The 17,929-nt window shown below is 38.3% G+C and overlaps 1 protein-coding gene across 2 annotated transcripts in view; it reads left to right on the plus strand.

Moving 5' to 3' along the window:
* LOC149833064 (uncharacterized) overlaps window positions 1-17,929 on the plus strand; it is a 75,077-nt gene that overhangs the window by 9,936 nt on the left and 47,212 nt on the right. For both annotated transcript variants that reach the window (XM_090014878.1, XM_090014879.1), the window contains exons 4-5: window positions 15,076-15,170; window positions 15,305-15,402. In XM_090014878.1, coding sequence (XP_089871004.1) covers window positions 15,076-15,170; window positions 15,305-15,402 — 193 coding nt within the window. The remainder of the gene's footprint in view (window positions 1-15,075; window positions 15,171-15,304; window positions 15,403-17,929) is intronic.

Raw genomic sequence — 17,929 nt, forward strand, 5'->3', positions numbered from 1 at the left:
GGTTCAAATCCATTTTGTTCTTCAAGAAAAGTCACATTTCTTTAAATATAAAGTTTGTTACTTTTAATATCATAACACCTATATCCCTTTTTATTTTCACCATAGCCAATAAAAGCACATTTAAAAGCTTTTGATGAAAGTTTATTCAAGGGCTTTTGATGAAATTTTATCTTGTATTTGAAAAAGAACAAAGCATTCACAACAAAAAATTCTTTATCTTTGAAATATGGACATATTTTGAACATTTTTTCAAAGGAAAACCATTATTTAAAAATGAGAATGACATCCCACTTATAAGATAAATTGCGGAAAGAGCGGCTTCGGCCCAAAAGCTCTTTGGAACATTTTTATAAATAAGAAGAGCTCTTGTTGTTACGATAATATGCCTATGTTTTTTTTTGGCGAGACTATTTTGTTGGGGTGTTTTAGGTCAAGATCTTTGACGAATAATGCTATTTTGTTTAAGATACTTTTAAAATTCATTTAACATATATTTCCCTCCAAAATCAGATCTAAAAATTGCTATATTATTTTAAAATTGTTTTTGAATAAGGATATTAATTCTTTAAAGATAAAAAAAACATTGGATTTGTTTTTAATAAAGTAAACCCAAGTGTATCTAGTGAAATCATCAATAAAAACAACATAATATGAGTATCCTCCTTTAGATATAGCGGGTGATGGTCCCTATACATCCGAATGCATAAATTCAAATGGTCTCTTAAAAATAAAGTTGCTATGTTGATAAGGAAGAGAATACATTTTTCCAAGAATACAATTATTGCATGTAAATTTTTTTTATTATAATTTTTTTCCAAAAATGGAAAAAGATACAACTTAGAGAGGCCTTTTGTGCCAAGTGACACCATCTTTAGATTGAACATGCTTACAAAATGATTTTTGTAGAAGGTAGAAGAGATGCGCCGAAACCTAGAGAGAGAGAGAGAGAGAGAGAGAGAGAGAGAGAGAGAGAGAGAGAGAGAGAGAGAGAGACGGCTGCACAATAAGAGAACTCGTTAATCGTTATTAGGGCTAATCTCTATGTTAAATAGAGAGAGGCCAAAAAGAAAAAATTACATATAAGTCCCTCATTAAAAAAAATAACAAATAATCTCTAGTCTAGGAAAACTTAAACTTAAAACCTCTTAATCTTCAACTCTCCCCCTCAAGCTGGAGCATAGATATCAATCATGCTCAGCTTGTCACAACATTTTGAGAAATTTGGTCTAGCAAGAGGCTTTGTAAACATATCTGCAACTTGGTCCTCCGACTTTAGATATTTGGTAGAGATATGACCAGCTTGAACCATATCTCTTACATAGTGGCAATCAACCTCAATGTGCTTTGTTCTCTCATGAAAGACATGATTGTTCGCTATATATGTGGCAGCCTTGTTATCACACATCATGGTCATAGGAGAGGAAACCTTCACCTGAAGATCATGAAGAACAGTACGAACCCACATCAATTAAGCAGCTGTTTGGGCCATAGCCCTATATTCTGATTCTGCACTCGATCTAGAAACCACATTTTGCTTCTTACTTCTCCATAAATCAGATTGTCTCCCAGAAACACAGAATCCTGTGGTAGATTTTCTATCCACTATAGATCCTGCATAGTCAGCATCAAAATAGGCCACTATCTCCAGATTTCCACCTTTCCTGAACAATAACCCTTTTCCAGGAGAAGATTTTAAATACCTGAGAATCATTATAGCTGCATTCTAGTGTACCTCAGTTGGTTTGTCCATAAACTGACTAACTTTGCTTACTGCTAAAGCAATATCCGGCCTGGTTACAGTTACATACAGTAGCTTCCCTACTAGTGAGCGATAACTTTTGCTATCGACCGGTTTTGACCCTTCTTCAAATAACTGAACTTTATGGTCCATGAGAATATTTGCTGGTTTAGCTCCCAACATTCCCGTTTCCTTTAATAAGTCAAGAACATACTTCTGTTGAGACAAAACCATCCATTCACGGCTCCTGGCAACTTCTATACCCAGAAAATATCTAAGTGAACCAAGGTCTTTTGTAACAAAGTGTTTTTGAAGATGAGCCTTTGTGGCTTCAATATCTTTCACTTCGTCTCCTGTAAGAATGATGTCATCCACATATACCACCATAACAACTATGCCTGAATTAGTTTTTTTGATAAATAGTGTATGATCTGCCGCTGACCTGTTGAAGCCAAAGCGTGACATCACTTCAAATAGCTTTTGAAACCATGCACACAGACTTTAATTCAAGCCATAAATCGCCTTTCTCAATCTACACACCTTTTGACACTCCCCCTCAACCTCGAAACTTGGAGGTTGTTGCATGTACACTGTCTCAGATAAATCCCCATATAGAAACACATTTTTCACATCTAATTGACATAAGCTCCAACCATGATGTACAACTACTGAGAGAACAAGACGAATGGTGCCCATCCGTGCAACAGGAAAAAAGCTTTCAAAGAAATCAATACCATATGTCTGAGTATATCCTTTTGCTACTAATCTGGCCTTGTACCTTTCAATAGAACCATCTGATTTGTACTTGATTGTATATACCCATTTGCATCCAACAATGTCAGCATCTACTGGGGAATCAACTAAATCCCATGTATGCTGAGACACTAAAGCATCCATTTCTTCTTGCATAGCCAGCTTCTAGCGGTTATCTAGCTCTGCCTGTTGATAGTTCAGAGGAATCGTTTCAGCAGATAAGGCTGAAATAAAAGTTTTCATTTGATTTCCAATTCTGACATCGGAGACAAAATGAGATATGAGATATAAGGTACATTGTCGTGTCCCCTTTCGTAGAGCGATAGGCCTGTTATCATCATCACGAAGATCACTATTGTCAGTAGTACTTACCTCAAGAGAAGAAGAGGATGGAGGCTCGGGCAGAGGTGGAGCTCTACACACATATACCAATGGAGGATTATTAAATCGTGAAGATGATGAAGTTTGGTTCGGTACCAAGGGCACATATTCCAAAGGAAAAGAAGGTATAGGTAAGGGAAAAGAGTCAGCTGGACCAACCTGGAGAGGGGAAGCAGTATTAGAGAAATATGGAATGGATTCCAAGAAAGATACATCCGCACTGACATACTCTCGGCGAGAAATAGGATCATAACATCGGTATCCCTTTTGATTTTTTGAATAACCTATAAATATGCATTTTGTAGCTTGAGCAAATAATTTATCACGGTCAGGACCAAGTTTGTGTACAAAACAAACACATCCAAATATTTTTGGTGAGAAAGAGAAGAGTGGGGTATTAGGTTTTAGGATATGTAGTGGTATTTGATCACCCACAGCAGATGAAGGCATGCAGTTGATCAGATAACAAGCAGTGGTAATCGCATCACCCCAATATAATGCAGGAACATTGGATTGAATCATAATGGTCCGGGCAACATCAAGCAGGTGCCGATGTTTTCGCTCAACCACCCCATTTTGTTGAGATGAATAGGCACAGAAAGTTTGGGGTTGAATGCCATGATCTTGGTAAAATTGTAACATAACTTTTGATTTAAACTCAAGAGCATTATCAGTGCGAACAATCTTGACAATAGATTCAAACTGAAGTTTTATTTCAAGAATTAAGGATTTGATAATACTTGGAACTTTAGATCGTTCTTTTATTAAAAACACCCATGATAACTTAGAGAAATCATCAACAATAACAAGATAATATCGACACTGAGTCCTAGTAGGAATCTTACTAGGACCCCATACATCTGCATGAAGAAGTTCAAAAACTTTATGACTAGACTGACTCTGACTCGAAGGGAACGAACTTCGATGATGCTTGCCCAACTAACATGCTTAACACTGAAATGATGTAGTGGAAGGAATTTGAGGAAAGATAGAACGAAGCTTTGACAATGAAGGATGACCAAGACGCCGATGCCACTGAACAGGACTGGATGAGTGTTCCACTGCAGCATGAACAATACCCACTGGATGATGTAGGTAGTGGACTCCATTTTCTTCATAGCCTCCACCAATCTTCTTCTCCGTCAGCAAATCCTGAAAATAACAACCCATCGGATCAAATATCACTTTACAGTTTAATTCTTTTGTAAGGCAACTAACAGAGAGTAAACTTTGAGGAAAGTTGGGAGCATGAAGAACATTTTTCAACTGTAAGGAGGAGGATATAAAAATGTTTCCCTGTCCAACCACTGGTGAGGATCCACACTTTCTGACCGTGTTTTACAAACTATTTCTGATGATCAATCTGCTGCCGAGTTGTGGAATGGACTAGCTCATTCCTTTTCTCAGGTTTCTGAATCTCGGGCTTTGCAACTCAAGTGGCAATTCCAATCCATGCGAAAAGGAAACAAATCTATTACAGAGTTCATGGGGGATGTCAGGGTTATTACAGATCAGTTAGCTGCCATTGGAAGTCCTGTATCAGATAAGGACATGGTACAACAGGTATTAAGTAGCCTTGGACCTGAATATCGCATGTTTTGCACAACACTCCAGGTTGTCTCAGTTCTTCCATGTTTTGATGATCTTCAATCTAAACTTTTGCAATATGAGGTCAGTTTAAATCAGGAACACGCGTCAGATGATACTCATCCTGTGATGATGGCACATACGCCTATTCAAACGGGAGCCTTATTTACTCCTCCTCGTCCAAATGGAACAACTATAAACAAAGGAGGATTACTACCTACACCAGCTCGAGGAGGCCTTGGCTCAGGCAGTGTACCACGAGGGGGACGTGTCCCTACTTGTTTTCTATGCAACAAGCGGGGACATGTTAAAGCAAATTGCTGGTACAATCCTCAGAACCGGAACAAAACAGGGAGGCCAGGGCAGAGGGCAACTCAGACGTTTGCACACACTCCTCAGGGACAAGTTCTTTTCACAAGACGTACAAAATATCCTTATGACTACTTTCAATCAGATGAACTTGCATCAAAATGATGATGGTATATGGTATATTGATTCAGGGGCAGCAACACATGTTACTTCTGATGCAGGTAAATTTTCTCACTTGACTCCTTACACTGGAAATGACACTATAGTCATAGGAGATGGATCTCACCACCCCATCTCTCACACTAGAAATGTCTCCCTTTCTTTGCCTGAATCTCAATTACCCTTGTCAAATGTCTTACTCACACCTGCTATTCAAAAGAATATTCTATCTGTGTCTAAATTAGTTGATGAAACAAATTCTTCCGTTGAATTTACTCCTTCTGTTTATCTTAAGGATCTTCACACCAAGAAGACGCTCGCCAAAGGTGAACGGCGCGGGAACATGTACGTCTTTGAAGAATCTCATGTGCCTTTGAAGACATCGTCTTCTGTAGCCGTGGCTTCTTCAGCTCCTTCTTTTCCAACATTTTTGAGTCGATCCACAGATCATAGTTCTTCATCTAGAGTCTTGAAACTTAATAAGCGAGACTTATGGCATCTTCGTTTGGGTCATTGTAGTCAAGTTTTTCTTGACAAGTTGTCTGCTAAAGCTCTAATACCCGCAGTCAGTTTAGAGTCAAAATGTCCAAGTTGTCATTTATGCAAAAGTCATGTACTTCCTTTTTATAGTATCAATAAAAGAGCAACAAAGCCTTTTGAGATTATATGCTCAGATGTTTGGGGTCCTGCGCCCACTGCCTCTCTTTCTGGATCTCGATACTATGTACTCTTTCTTGATTTTTACACTCGTTTTAGTTGGATTTACTTCATGAAAAACAAACATGAAGTTTTCAAGTTGTTCAAACAGTTTCATGCACTAGTCCAAAACCAATTCAATACCAATGTTGTATATTTCCAGTGTGATGGGGGGGAGAATACATATCCCATGATTTTAGTGAATATTTGAAGGAGCATGGCATTACACGTAACATTTCTTGCCCTCATACCCGTCAACAAAATGGAGTAGCTGAGAGAAAACACAGGCATATTGTTGAGACAGCCTTGAGCATGACCCACACAGTGGGTATTCCCTTCTCTCTTTGGACCGAGGCTTTCCATACAGCTGTTTACGTTATCAACAGGTTGCCCATGACCATCCTTGAAGATTATTCTCCATACTTTGTTCTTTATAATTGTCATCCATCCTATGTCACATGGGTGCGGGTGCGGGTGCGGGTGCGACACGGGTGCGGCACAATTTTAAAATTTTTGGACACGGGGACTCGGCAAAATATATATATATATAATTTTATTTTATTTTATTTTTAAAATGCCACAGGTGTCTGTGCAGTCACAGACTGTGTGTGCACTGTGCACAGTCACAGACTGTGCACAGTGCACACTGCAAAGACTGTGCACAGTCTGTGACTGTGCACACTGCAAAGACTGCACAGTCACAGTGCCTTTTTTTTATATATATATTTTTTAAATAAAAAATATAAAAAATTAGTTTTTTAGAGACATTTTTGGAATAAGATAGCGGGTGGTATGAGAAAAGTAGCTAAGGAGGTATTGGGTGAGTCTAAAGGCGGTGCACCACTAGGTAAGGATACATCATGGTGGAACGAGGATGTCAAATTAGCTATTAAGGTTAAAAGAGAGTGTTATAGAAATCTAAGTAAGAGTCGTGATAATGAGAATTTGGAGAAGTATATGATAGCAAAGAAGGAAGCTAAAAAAGTTGTTCGAAACGCGAGGGCTAAGGTATATAAGGAGGTTTATGACAAGTTGGATACCAAAGAAGGCGAGAAGGATATTTATAGGCTTGCAAAGATGAGAGATAGGAAATCGAAGGATTTGGGTATGGTTAGATGTATCAAAGATGAAACGCAAAGGGTTTTAGTCAAAGATGAGGAGATTAAGGAGAGATGGAAAGATTATTTTGATAAGCTATTTAATGATAGTCATGCTCAAGATCTTGGAGACTTCTCCATTCCTTTTCATGAGATAAATCGTGACTTCATGCGCAAGATTCAAAAGAAAGAAATTGCAGAGGCTTTGAAGAAAATGAAATCAAGAAGGGCAGTTGGCCCAGATGGTATACCTATCGAGGCTTGGAAATGCTTGGGAGAGAAAGGTTTAGAATGGTTGACAAATCTTTTTAACTTGATTTGGCGAACAAATAAGATGCCTAATGAGTGAAGGAAGAGTACTTTGGTGCCTTTATATAAGAATAAGGGTGATATACAAGATTGCACAAACTATCGTGGTATAAAACTCATGAGTCATACTATGAAACTTTGGGAGAGGGTGATTGAGTCTAGGTTGTCATGATATCGGAGAATCAATTTGGTTTTATGCCTGGAAGATCAACTATGGAAGCTATACATCTTCTTAGACAACTTATTGAAAGATATAGAGAGATGAACAAAGATTTGCATATGGTTTTTATTGATTTAGAGAAGGCATACGATAGAGTACCTAGGGACGTTCTCTGGTGGACAATGATGAAGAAAGGTGTTTCTCTCAAGTACATTAGTATAATTAAAGATATGTATGAAGGAGTAGTAACCAATGTCCGCACTTGTGGAGGGGTGACAACCAATTTTCCGATAACGGTTGGGTTACATCAAGGATCTGCTTTAAGCCCTTCCCTATTTGCGATAGTGATGGATGAACTTACGAGATCAATTCAAGAAAATGTACCGTGGTGTATGTTGTTTGCTGATGATATTGTTTTGATTGATGAGTCTAGAGCTGGGGTTAATGCTAAGTTAGAATTATGGAGACAGACATTGGAAGCTAGAGGTTTTAAGTTGAGTAAGAGTAAGACTGAATATATGGAATGTCGGTTTAGTAAGCAACGAAGTAGTGATGGGAGTGTAGTGAAGCTTGGTGAGCAAGATATACCGGTGAATGATTATTTCAAATATTTGGGATCCATCATTCAAAAGTATGGAGAAATTGATGGAGATGTAAATCATAGGATAAAGGTTGGGTGGATGAAATGGAAAAGTGCTACTGGAGTGCTGTGCGATCGTAGAATGCGATTGCGGTTGAAGGAAAAGTTTTATAGGACGACTATTAGACCCGCTTTACTATATGGTACGGAATGTTGGGCTGCCAAGAGACATCATATTCAAAAAATGAGTGTAGCTGAGATGCGGATGCTTAGATGGATGTGTGGAAATACAATAAAAGATAAGATTCGGAACGAAGAGATACGTAAGAAGGTAGGTGTTGCACCCATTGAAAATAAGATGCGAGAGAATCGTTTACGGTGGTTTGGACATATTCGGCGAAGGCCTAATGATGCTCCAGTTAGAAGGTTGGAGAAATGGGAAAATATATTAGTTAAAAGAGGTCGGGGTAGGCCTAGGAAGACTTGGATGGAGATGATAGGAAAGGATATGAATGCTTTGAACCTCACCGAGGACATGGCGTTGGATAGAAATGATTGGAGGAAAAGGATTCATGTGGAAGACCCAAAATGAATTTCTTTTTGGTTCATATCGCTGACCCCAATTGTTTTGGGATGAAGGCGTAGTTGTTGTTGTTGTTGTTGTAGAGACATTTTTGGACTCGGTCAAAGTTGACCGAGTCCAAAATGTGGACGCACTCGGCCTGGACTCGTTGACCGAGTCCGACTCGGCATTGACCGAGTCCGGGCCGAGTCCGGGCCGAGTCCGAAGCCGCACCCGAGTCCGCACCCGTGTCGGGGCGTGTCGACTCGGGTGCGGCACCTCCTTAGCCGAGTCCGTGTGACATAGCATCCATCATATGAAGAACTACATCCTTTTGGTTGTGTATGTTATGTTCACATTGATCATTAATTGAGAAATAAGTTTCAAGACAAAGCTGTACATTGCAAGTTTCTTGGGTATGCAGATGACTATAAGGGATACAGGTGTTATGATCCTCATACAGGCAAAATTCGGGTATCTAGAAATGTTGTTTTTGATGATGAAAATTTTGACACTCTGGGTTCGTCTTCCACAGATACACAGGACAATTATGATCCTTGGCTCAGTGACTCACTTTTATATGACTCGTTGCCTTATGAAGATTCATCTTTATTGACAGACAATGAACCATATGCTTTTGCCGTGGAACCGCATATGAAAGACATTCCTCCTACAACAACATCCTCACATTTTTCTGGTCTTGTTTATTCTCGTAGAGCTCATCCAGTCAATGATGAGACTCCTCTACGACGTTCCACTTGGATTAGACATCCTATAGATCGCTGGGTAAGTTATAACAATTTCTCTTTGGATTTTCAAACATTTCTAACCAGAGTGTCCCAAGAAACAGAACCTTCCTCTTTTCATGATGCTGCACATTTCTGTGCCTGGGTAGAGGCGATGAATGAGGAGATGGAAGCATTGCATGAATGCAATACATGAGAAATTGTACCAAGACCAGATAACAAGAATGTTGTAGGGTCCAAATGGGTGTACAAGATCAAGCACAAACCGAATGGCAGTGTTGAGCGCTATAAAGCTCGTCTGGTCGCACGAGGCTTCACACAGCAGTATGGGCAGGATTACGATGAAACGTTCAACCCAGTCGTAAAATTGGGCACCGTCAGAATTATCATTGCATTGGCATTACAACATGAATGGTCACTCAGTCAACTTGATGTTAAAAATGCCTTTTTGCATGGTGAACTAAAGGAAGAAGTTTACATGGAGCAACCACCTGGTTATAGTATGCATGATTCATCCAATTGGGTATGTAAACTTCGACGCTCTCTTTATGGCTTGAAACAAGCTTCTCGATCTTGGTTTGAGAGTTTTTCCACGGAGATCCAACATCATGGGTTCACTAAAAGTGTTCTAGATCATTCATTGTTCATATTCAAAAGCGATTCAACTATTGTTTGGGTGCTTATATATGTTGATGACATCATTATTACCGGGAGTGATGAGGTTCACATATCTTGGGTTAAGTCTATGCTGATGGCTAAATTCAAGATGAAAGACTTGGGTCCCTTGCGATATTTTTTTGGTGTGGAAATTGATAGTCGACATGAGACTATTATATTGAGCCAACATAAGTACACCATTGATATTTTACTTGCTACAGGGATGGAGAATTGTAAACCAATTAGCACACCTTGCCTTCTAAATCATAAGCTAAGTGCAAAAGAAGGCACTACTTATCATGATCCTACTTTGTATCGTTGAGTTGTAGGGATGTTACAATACTTAACATTCACTAGGCCTGACATAGCATACTCTGTCAATCAGGCTTCACAGTTTATGCATGCTTCTACAGATGTACATATGGAAGGAGTAAAAAGGATCCTTCGGTATTTAAAGGGTACGATTGAAGATGGCTTGATGTACACCAAGGACACAACTTATATGTCAGGGCATCAACTATTCACCTACACAGACGCGGATTGGGCGGGTGATCCTGACGAGCGAAGATCAGTTTCGGGGTATTGCATTCTTATCGACAATAATATTGTAACATGAAGTAGCAGGAAGCAAAAGGCAGTGGCGCGATCTAGTACTGAAGCAAAATATCGTGCAATAGCAACAGTAACAACCGATGTTACATGGGTGAGACATCTACTGCAAGAATTACAAGAACCAATCTCGTCCTCTATGCTTCTTTGCGATAATCAGAGTGCTATTAATATTGCTTTTAATCCCATCCTTTATTGTCGCACGAAGCATATCGAGATCGATCAACATTTTGTTAGGCAAAAGGTGGAAGAAAAAGAAATTGAACCTGCATATGTTCGGTCAGATATGCAAGTTGCTGACATCTTTACCAAGGGATTATCCACTCATCAGTTTTGGGCACTCAAAGGCAAGTTGAGCATGATCAAAGACCATACTCAACTTGAGGGAGGCTGTTAGTTTTGGATCATGGATCCGACCCGCACCACATTCCAAGGATCCATCTTGGGATGCATGGGTGGTGGCATGTTTGTAATTAGTTTTTACTTCTTGTGTAATGTTATACTATGTACAACACTTATAAATATTAAGTAAAAGAGGGAAAACCCTATTGTCGCCGACCCCTCTCTTCTCTCTTTACCTCATCTCTAACCCTTGCAGGTGGATATTTCTGACAAATTAAACCATCTGCAATAGGGGGTTCAACACTATTCATGATCCATGACATAACTATGTCATTATCTTCATCCCAAGTAACATATTTTCCACTTTTTCAGTGGGTTCGTCTTCCAACAAGATATGTTTTCTACGATGTCCAGATACCGACATCATAAAAGTTCTGGACCATCTGGCATAGTTAGTTTCATTCAACCTTACAAAAGAGCCGTACGAGAAGGGATTGGCAAATGCTTATACTCCCCAATATGTTCAATTTTGGAATCACATTTCGAAGTTTCAACCATACTGAAGATATAATTCTATTTCAGCAGAGATAAAATCTGGACAGGCTTCAAGCAACACAGGGAATAGCGTGTGTTACAATCACACATCAGCCAATACGACAACCAGCAGCTGTACACAATACAAAATCCCACGACAGTAATGAACAATAGCCCACAACAGGAATATTTTCCCAGCACAGCAAGGAATCACGCATGCTGTTTCCACGACAGTAATGAACAGCAGCCCACAAACATGAATAATAATTTTTTTCAGCATAGCAGTGTATCACGCTTGCTGTTTCCACGACAGTAATGAACAACATATACTAACATGCTTCTTTCACATCACGCATGATAAAAAAAAATCTCGACACAGCAGGGAATCACGACTGCTGAAGTTCATATTCTGAAATGAAAAAAACCAACTAAGATTTTGAGAAGAACTCGACACCTAGATTCACGACCAACAATAATATGCAGACGCAAAAAAAATTCACGACAGCTGCTGCTCCCAGACATATACAGGCGACAACCAACAAGAATTTCAGTTCTTCAGGGCACGGTTAAACAAATCAGTCACATCTCGATCACAAGCAACAACACAGGAAATGCGATTGCCGCTGCTCCCAAACAACAGGAAATCACGGCAGAAAAAATATCCAAAACTCAAGGGCTAGGGTCAAGGGTTACGGCTACCAGACCAAAGACACGCACCGTGTCCCTTAGATCTGATGACAGATCTGTGTCATGACCTTGGTCAGACTCCAGATCTGTTATCAGATCTTACACAAGAGAGAAAAGAAAAAAGAACCTGCACGCCTGATTCCAATTTTTTTTTTCGTTGGTGTAGATTAATCACTATCGATCACGCTCCCGAGATCAATGGCTCTGATACCATGTAGAAGGTAGAAGAGATGCACCGAAACCTAGAGAGAGAGAGAGAGAGAGAGAGAGAGAGAGAGAGAGAGAGAGAGAGAGAGAGAGAGAGAGAGAGAGAGAGAGAGAGATGACTGCACAATAAGAGAACTCGTTAATCATTATTAGGGCTAATCTCTATGTTAAATAAAGAGAGGCCAAAAAGAAGAAATTACATATAAGTCCCTCATTAAACAAAAATAACAAATAACCTCTAGTCTAGGAAAACTTAAACTTAAAACCTCTTAATCTTCAACAATTTTGATGGTAATGACAAAAAATTCATATAATATAGGTCTCCTCTTCTATAGCCTTTGCCCAATCTGCTTCCCGGATCGGAGATCCTGCACATAGCAATTGGTAGGTGAAAAAGAAACACTACATCCAAAATAAGTTATTTGAGAAACGAAGAAAAAATTTAAGTTAATTTTGAAATAATTTTAAATTTTGGAACATAAAATTCTGTCTTTACTTAAATTTTTTTAAGGTTTCCCATTCCTTTACCATGTAAAGATGTTCCATCGGCCATGAAAACGAATGATTTAAAAGAGTAAATATTTGGTTTGGATAAAAGAGATGCATTTGGAGTCATATAAAATGAGACACCCGAATCAAGGATCCAAGAGGACATACCGGGAGTTGATGAGACCGCGACATTGGAGGTGAAAGGTGTGGAAGAGCTATTTCTCATAAATTGTTGGAGAGTTTCTGTAAGTTGAGCAATGGAGTCCTTTATGTCTCCATCTCTTCTTGATTCTTTACTTGAATTGCTTGGACTATTTTCAATAGAAGTCAACAATCGGGTCTAAGATGTTTCGGCTCATTACGATGGTGAATTTTTTTTCTTCCTCCACCATTGTTATAGTTACTTTTTCAAAAGTGAAGGGGTTTATATGTCCTCATGTTATTTTCAGTTTAGATACTGCATGGACCTCATCAATGTCTTTTTTAAGAGCCAAGCGAGTTTATTCTTGGCATAGATCGGCAAAAACTTCACTAAGAGGAGTAGATTCCCTATGAAGAAGGGATCCTCTTAGTCCAAATTCAGGTCGAAGCCCATTAATGAATTGAAAAAATCTTTTTCCCTCTATTTGCTTTTGCCTCATAGCAATAACACTTCCTTCTCATTGTGGTTTAAGGAGAGCAAGCTCGTCAAATAGAGGAGATAAAGTACTATAATAGTCTCTAAAGCTCATATCTCCTTGGTTTCTTCTACTTTTTCTTGTAAAAAGAAATGCCTGGCAAGATCCTTTTGAGTATGCATACCTTTCATGAAGAACCATCCTTCATTTGCCTTCTTAAATTTAGCTAGATTAGCACAAATATTGAGATCCACATTATTCATGCTCATTTCCCCAATCTTCAACTTTGGATTGACATTCTTCAATAGCTTTGACTTTTTCTTCATCACCCAAAGCTTTTTCTTCATTTCCTTCTTTCTTGGTGAGCTTTAGTTGTGGTTTCGGAACGGTGTCACATACATATCCCCAAAGTTTCTTGCCTTTGAGGTTGTTTTCCATAGCGGTCACCTACATTCTATGGTTGGTCCCATTCAATTTGAATAAGAGGTCAATCTTTGCATCTTTGTCGACTATTGAGAAAGAGTTGAAAAAATGAGTGTGAAGCTTAGACATACTCAAATATAAAAGAAAGAAGTCCCAAGAGCGTTCGAACACCTAGTGGCTTTGATACCATGTAATGAAATACAAGTGCCAAGAATAATGTCACAAAGTGACTACAAGAAGGCACAAACACATAAGCAAGTTGTCTCTAATGGACAAGATACAATGTCACAAAGGGTAAACACCAAATACACTTAAGAAAGAGAAGAGAGAGAGTTTAAAATAAAAACAGATTTATTGATAAAATGCTTGAAAAAGTATATAGAAAAGTAGGGGATAAGACTCCTATTTATACACACTTTTGGGGCCCAAAAGAGACGTTGGGGATGTTGGGAGCTCCCCAACGGTCACTTTTGTGACCGCTCTTTTGGGAGGCTCCTTTATTACCCCTTAAACTAATAAAAAAACAAAACAAAAGTAAAGGATTATAAAAATGTCCCTAGTGGACATGCCTATTTACATGTTAACAAAAAGACTAAATTACCCCTAGTGGGCATTACAAAAGAAAATACATAAAAAGTATATATCTTATACATATACATATGAAATATATATGTATAAATATATATAATAAATACACGATACATATATATGTAAACACACACACACACACACACACACACACACACACACACACACATATATATATATATATATATTGCCGCACCCCCGCACCCAAGTTTTTGAAAGTGCCGCACCCGCACCCGCACCCATGTGACATAGTCTTTTTCCTTTTTTTGTGCTTTTTAATTTTGGGTGCTGCTGTGGTACACACTTGATTTACATAGATCTAAGCTCTAAATGCAAAATCTAACCATTGGATCTTGTTTGGAATGTTCTACTTATTATTTTCATGTGTTAAAGTTGACTCAAATACGATGTTTTATACCATTTTTAAACCATCCTTATTTTCATGAGTTGTGAGCCGTTGATTTTCACTGTCTAAAAAAATAGAATCTTATGGTGTATTAGACATGATAGAACCTTCTAATATAGTAAATAAACCATACTAAACACATCTGTCAGGTTAGGTTTACCATTTGGTGTCTAGATCTATACAAACAAGAGTGTGTACCACTGTATGGTATCATGGTACAGACAGAACCACCATATATTTTTCCTTTAATTTTTGAGAGAACTTAGTGGTGAGGTGGCCTTAGGCTTTTTGTTAATAGCAAGATCAATGATGAGGAAGGGATTTAGCTCTTTCCGTATTATTACTGATAAATAATATTTTCACTGGCAGTATGCAATATAGTTGCTCAGTCATCTAAATGTGTTGATTTCGCTTTTTGTTCTTATTTCAAATCTGGCAGGGCAATGCATGAGCTCTGGTCACGATCTTTAGAGCGGATCAATTTGGTGGAGCCATCTAAATCTATGCTGCGTGCAAGTATTAGCCTTTTACAAGGTAATAATTCTTGACTTGAACCTTTGATTATTGCCCTGTTGTTTTCTTTGATTTAGATTGGCGAGCTTCACTGTCATGAAAAGATGTTTCTCTTTTAGATCCTTGATGACTGACATTTTCTGTGGGTTTGGGAGATGTAAAGGGTTTGCCACTAACTCAGAACCATGAAAGCATTCAAGTTTTGTCTCAAAAACTTGAAAAGCCTGAGAGAGAGCATGACCTTGTAATCGCTGTAAGCTTCCTGATCTCAATAAAGTTCCTTGAACTTCTTTTACATATTGCTTTAGTGTCTCAATTTATTGTTTAGAGTTGTTTGACATAAATAAATGACCATCAGTCAGTTTTTAAGTTTGGCTTTTGACCATCAGTCAGTTTTTAAGTTTGGCTTTGCTGGTCTCATGGTTGCTTTGAGTTGAATTATTCCACCACCCCCCACGTCAACTTGGTGGGTTGAGAATAATCCTTGTGCCGGCTGAGGTCTAAATTTGTAGTTTTATTAGAGTATGTATGTTTACTAGCAGTTGCTGTCTTATGTTTCCACATCTTTTTTAGCTGTTAACTGTTTAAATCTCTCATAGAGGCTGCTTGGATATGCGTCTACTCCTTTATGAAAAAATCAACTGTTGGTGCATCTACTCTATGAAAAAATCAACTGTTTGCTTTTAACTTTCTCTTTGCTTATTATCAAAGCAATATATTTTCAACTATGAGAGAGAGGGCAAAGAAAAAGATGAAAAGAGAAACTTCATTAACCTTGAAATGAGAAGAATACAACCATATAAGGGGACATCTCCTCTACCTCACTACAGAACAAAACCTGTTGACTCTGCACTACCTGAAATAGTACAAAAATACCTTTAAAAGGAATGTTATGTACATGTAAATACATAAAGGGGCAGCACAAAAGAATGGTAATATACATAGGATACATAAGTCTCAATACTTTCCCTCAAACTTGAGATGATGCAAATGAAATCATCCAGGAATGAACTAAAATGTAGTATGACTCTTAGTGAACACATTTGCAATTGATCCTTAGGAACCACATGCTCAAGTGAGAAAACTCCATCTTCATAGGATCTCCTTGGAAAGTGAATCTATCTCAATGCGCTTAGTTCTTTCATGAAATTTCGTATTCTTTGCAATATGAATGACACTCATATTGTCATAATATAAGGAAGTTCGACCATCAACATGAATACTTAACTCTCTCAATAGCCACCTTATCCAAACAATCTCAGTTGTAACCTGAGTCATAGCCCTGTATTTTGCTTCAAATGTAGATAAGACAACTCTCTATTGTTTCTTACTTTTCTAAGAGATTAAAGAGCTTTCAAGAAAAATACAAAATCTAGTAGTAGAAAGGTGATCCTTACAGTAAGCTCTCAACTCTGTTGAAGAAGACGATGAAAAGAACATTCCATAGTTCATGGTGTCCCTCACATATCTAATGATTCTGAGAACTGCAATAAGATAGACTGTCCTGGGAGAGGTCATAAACTAACTAACCACATGGACTGCTTAAGTGATATCTGGTTTGGATATAGTCAAGTATATCAAACTCCCAACTAACTGTTTATATTCCACTCCATCTGAAGCCCTTAGCTTTAAGTTTGCTTTTATGGGAGAACTAACTCTCTTTGAATCATCTGCCAATCTTGCCTTCACAACCAAATTAGTTGCATACTTATGTTGAGATATGAATAATCCCCTCTTCGAGTATGCAATCTCTAAACCAAAGAAATACTTCAGTTTTCTCTGTTCCTTCATTTAAAAAATATTAGCCACTTTCTTCTTGGTATCATCCACCTTCTGCAAATCATATCGTCAACATATAGGAGTAATATGCACCTCCCTTGAATGGAGGATGACATAAACAATATTGGATCATGATAACTTTGCTCAAAACCAAGAGATCTGAAAACAAAATTGAATTTTTCAAACTAGGCTCGTGGTGCTTGTTTGAGTCCATACAACGCCCTTTTCAACTTGTAAACTCTACCCTCAGGATCTGAGTACCCTTGTGAACACTCCATATAAACCTCCTCATCTAGATCATCATTTAAGACAACATTCTTCACATCTAGTTGCCACAAGTTCCATTGTCTCACTACAACTACTACTAGTAAGGTCCTTATGGTTGTCATATGAGCCACTGGTGCAAAGGTTTATGCAAAATCAATTCTAAACTGTTGACCGTAAGCCTTTGCCACTAATCTTGCGCTGTATCTTTCAACTGATTCATCTGCCTTTGTCTTGATCTTATAGACTCACTTGCTCCAAACAATATTCTTTCTAGGTGAAGGATTTACCAACTCCCATGCACACATCCTCTCCATCACATTCATCTCTTCAGCCATTGCATGTTGCCACGCTTCTTTCGAAGATGCCCTAAATAGGACTGACGCTCAACATAGGATTGAATCAATGCCAAAAATGCATGATGTCTAGGAGAGAGTGACTCGTAAGACACAAAATGAGCAGGAATAGATATTCTAGAACTTTGGCGTACCTGAGGCGAGAATGAAGTAGGTGACTTCAAGCTTGAGTGATCAAGTTCAGTTGAAGGAATTGAATCATGATTGACCTCTATATTTTTTACTTTCTTCGCTTCCACTTGATCCAATAATGGAATCTCAACAATATTTTCATGTCTTCTAGAATATGTTTGTCCAAACTTATTATCTCTCAAATGGACTTGCTCCCCCGAACTTCCACACAATCATTTATTCATTCTTTTTCAGGAAATGACACTAAGA

The sequence above is a fragment of the Nuphar pumila genome, chromosome 7, assembly GCF_984573655.1.
Source record: "Nuphar pumila chromosome 7, dmNupPumi1.hap1.1, whole genome shotgun sequence".
Lineage (NCBI taxonomy): Eukaryota > Viridiplantae > Streptophyta > Magnoliopsida > Nymphaeales > Nymphaeaceae > Nuphar > Nuphar pumila.